The sequence below is a fragment of the Orycteropus afer genome, unplaced genomic scaffold, assembly GCF_000298275.1.
Source record: "Orycteropus afer afer isolate SDZICR_OR568_19922 unplaced genomic scaffold, OryAfe1.0 scaffold00021, whole genome shotgun sequence".
Lineage (NCBI taxonomy): Eukaryota > Metazoa > Chordata > Mammalia > Tubulidentata > Orycteropodidae > Orycteropus > Orycteropus afer.
This window is the reverse complement of record NW_006921608.1, coordinates 15415639-15417875: the sequence shown is the minus strand read 5'-3', so window position 1 is coordinate 15417875 and position 2237 is coordinate 15415639. Positions and strand designations below refer to the sequence as shown.

Genomic DNA, 2237 nt, shown 5'->3' with positions numbered 1-2237 from the left:
GCCAGACTAAGTTTTGTGTCTTTCCCTTCTGGAAGCAAAGACTAAAATGAAAGGAACTGGAGAGGAAGGCCTTCCAGCTTTCTGATGAGGGTAGATCAAGTTTTGTCTTCAAGTTGAAATGCCTATAGTGGACCTGCTGCCACTGCACAGCTTTTTTTTTTTTTTCCTGCCTGACCCTATAATATGACATTTCTGGGGCATTCTTAAAACTGACTTAAGGGGTCCAGGCTTCTCTTACTAGAGAGAACTGCCTGACAGTGGTCTTGGATTACTGCTATAACTGATTGCTTTTTTGAATCTTTAGTGTTGCCAAACCAAACTACCCTAAGTTATGACAGGTCAGTAAGGAGTTGGCCTGAGACCAACTTCCTACAGATCTGGACAACTGTCACTCCTTTTGATCCTTTTTCCTCTCAGCTTTGGAAGACTCTGATGGAAGTCAGGACTCCCCAGCAGGGGAAATGCCAAAGAGGCTGCACCAGCCAACAGGTAAACTTTAAAGACCTGTTTTCAGAACCATCAATGGATGACTCCACTATGGTTTCCCCTACAAAAGTTGTAAAGAAGTGAAAGTAAGATTTATGTTAACTATAGCTTTTTTTCCCCTCAATCAGATGCCACACAGTTACTGTGTGCTTTAAGCCATAGTTTGTTAACTCTGCTGATAGTCTTTTTGCCACAATACTTCCCAAACTAAAGCTCTGTACCAAGTGCTAGAAATACAAGTACCATACTCTGTGGATGGCTGTTTTATTACCACAACAGTGTTAGGCAGGTTTGACTTCAGTTTTCCTTCTCTTTACAGAATCTGAGCCAGTCACCATAAATATCCAAGACCTACTTTCCTGTTCTAATTTTGCAGTGCAACACAGATATTTGTTTGAAGACAATCTTTCATGGTCTACACAAAAACTTTCCCAGTCAACCAAAGTTTCAGGTAATTTCAAGTATAATATTACCATAAGGTAACCTGACACTAGCCTTTCAGCTTGTCAGCAAACCAAGTTTAATGAAGGCAAGGAAAGGGGAACTAGGAACTAAGGTCAAAAGAGAAGTAAAATGAGGACTGAAAAATAAAAGAAACCAAGTAGTCTTCCTCCCTAACCCACGATAAAAGCCACTTCCCATGCTGGAAGCATACACAGCCCTTTCCTGGTATTTACTTTACTGGATCTGCCTGCATGGAACAAGTTGACCATTTCTTTCATTACGGTTTCCTCTATATGCTGATTCAGTCCTACTGTTGTCTGGGAAGTCTGGTGGATTATAAGGTGAATAATTTCCATCTGCTTTCTCAGGACGCCCTTTGGAAGAAAAACATGATCAATGCAAATGTGAAAACCTTATAATGTTCCAGAACCTTGCAAATGAAGAAGTAAGAAAATTAACACAACGCTATATCCTTTTTCTAACATTATGCTTCTATATGGAATGCAGAGAATATTATCAAAACTTCACAGATACGATATGGGGGTATATGAAAAATGGAGTTGTTTCCATAAAGTCAAGAATAGTGAACTCTACTATTTGAAAAGCAGCTTGAGAGAGGTTTGAAAGTTAAGGGAACAGCTTAGTGTCAAGGGTCATGCACTTGGTTGCCACCTGCTGTTGTAGGGGTTTAGTAATAAACCCAGTTGGAAGAGTCAGCATGCAAAACAGAGAAAAAAAAAAAGACAGACTTACTTAACGCCCTCTCTTCTAGGAGGATATGTACTAGGTCTGACGTGCATCAAGGAATAATATATAAAAAGGCAACGAGTGTCTAGAATGAAGGCTTCAAACTCAATCTAAGTGCCAAGCTTTTCCTTTAGCCCCAAGCAGCACTGCAGTCACATTTTAATTTTGTGTGTAGTTTCTGAAGGACTGTTTTTGTATGTTTTTGGCAGCAGAGATCTTTTATATCAGCACTCTGAAAGATGAAACATTCTACCAAGGGAGCAGCAAGATCCAATGATTCATTAAAACAATATTACCAGTAAGAGGAATGCTTGGGATAATGGAGAAATAAGGATTCAGTGCTTTTACCCATTGAACACCCTGCCAGCAGCTCTGAACTTAAAATTACAGTAAGCTTACTAAAGCTGGCTAATATCTTTCTCAATGTGTCTATAGGGAAATGGTTTAATTCTGAACCTCCTCTGTGCCAACAGGTTTACATAATGAGGAAACACAGCATATATCAGTGCCCTTTCAGAAAGGTAGAAATATCCTCCTCTAAGTAAAATAAAGGAGCCCTG

The 2237-nt window shown here is 39.6% G+C and overlaps 1 protein-coding gene across 1 annotated transcript in view; it reads left to right on the top strand.

Moving 5' to 3' along the window:
- The window catches only part of MATN2 (matrilin 2), a 192954-nt gene that overhangs the window by 189653 nt on the left and 1064 nt on the right, over nucleotides 1–2237 (top strand). Inside the window, exons 15-17 of the mRNA XM_007934845.2 lie at nucleotides 418–489; nucleotides 863–937; nucleotides 1299–1397. Of these exons, the coding sequence (XP_007933036.1) occupies nucleotides 418–489; nucleotides 863–937; nucleotides 1299–1397 (246 nt within the window). The remainder of the gene's footprint in view (nucleotides 1–417; nucleotides 490–862; nucleotides 938–1298; nucleotides 1398–2237) is intronic.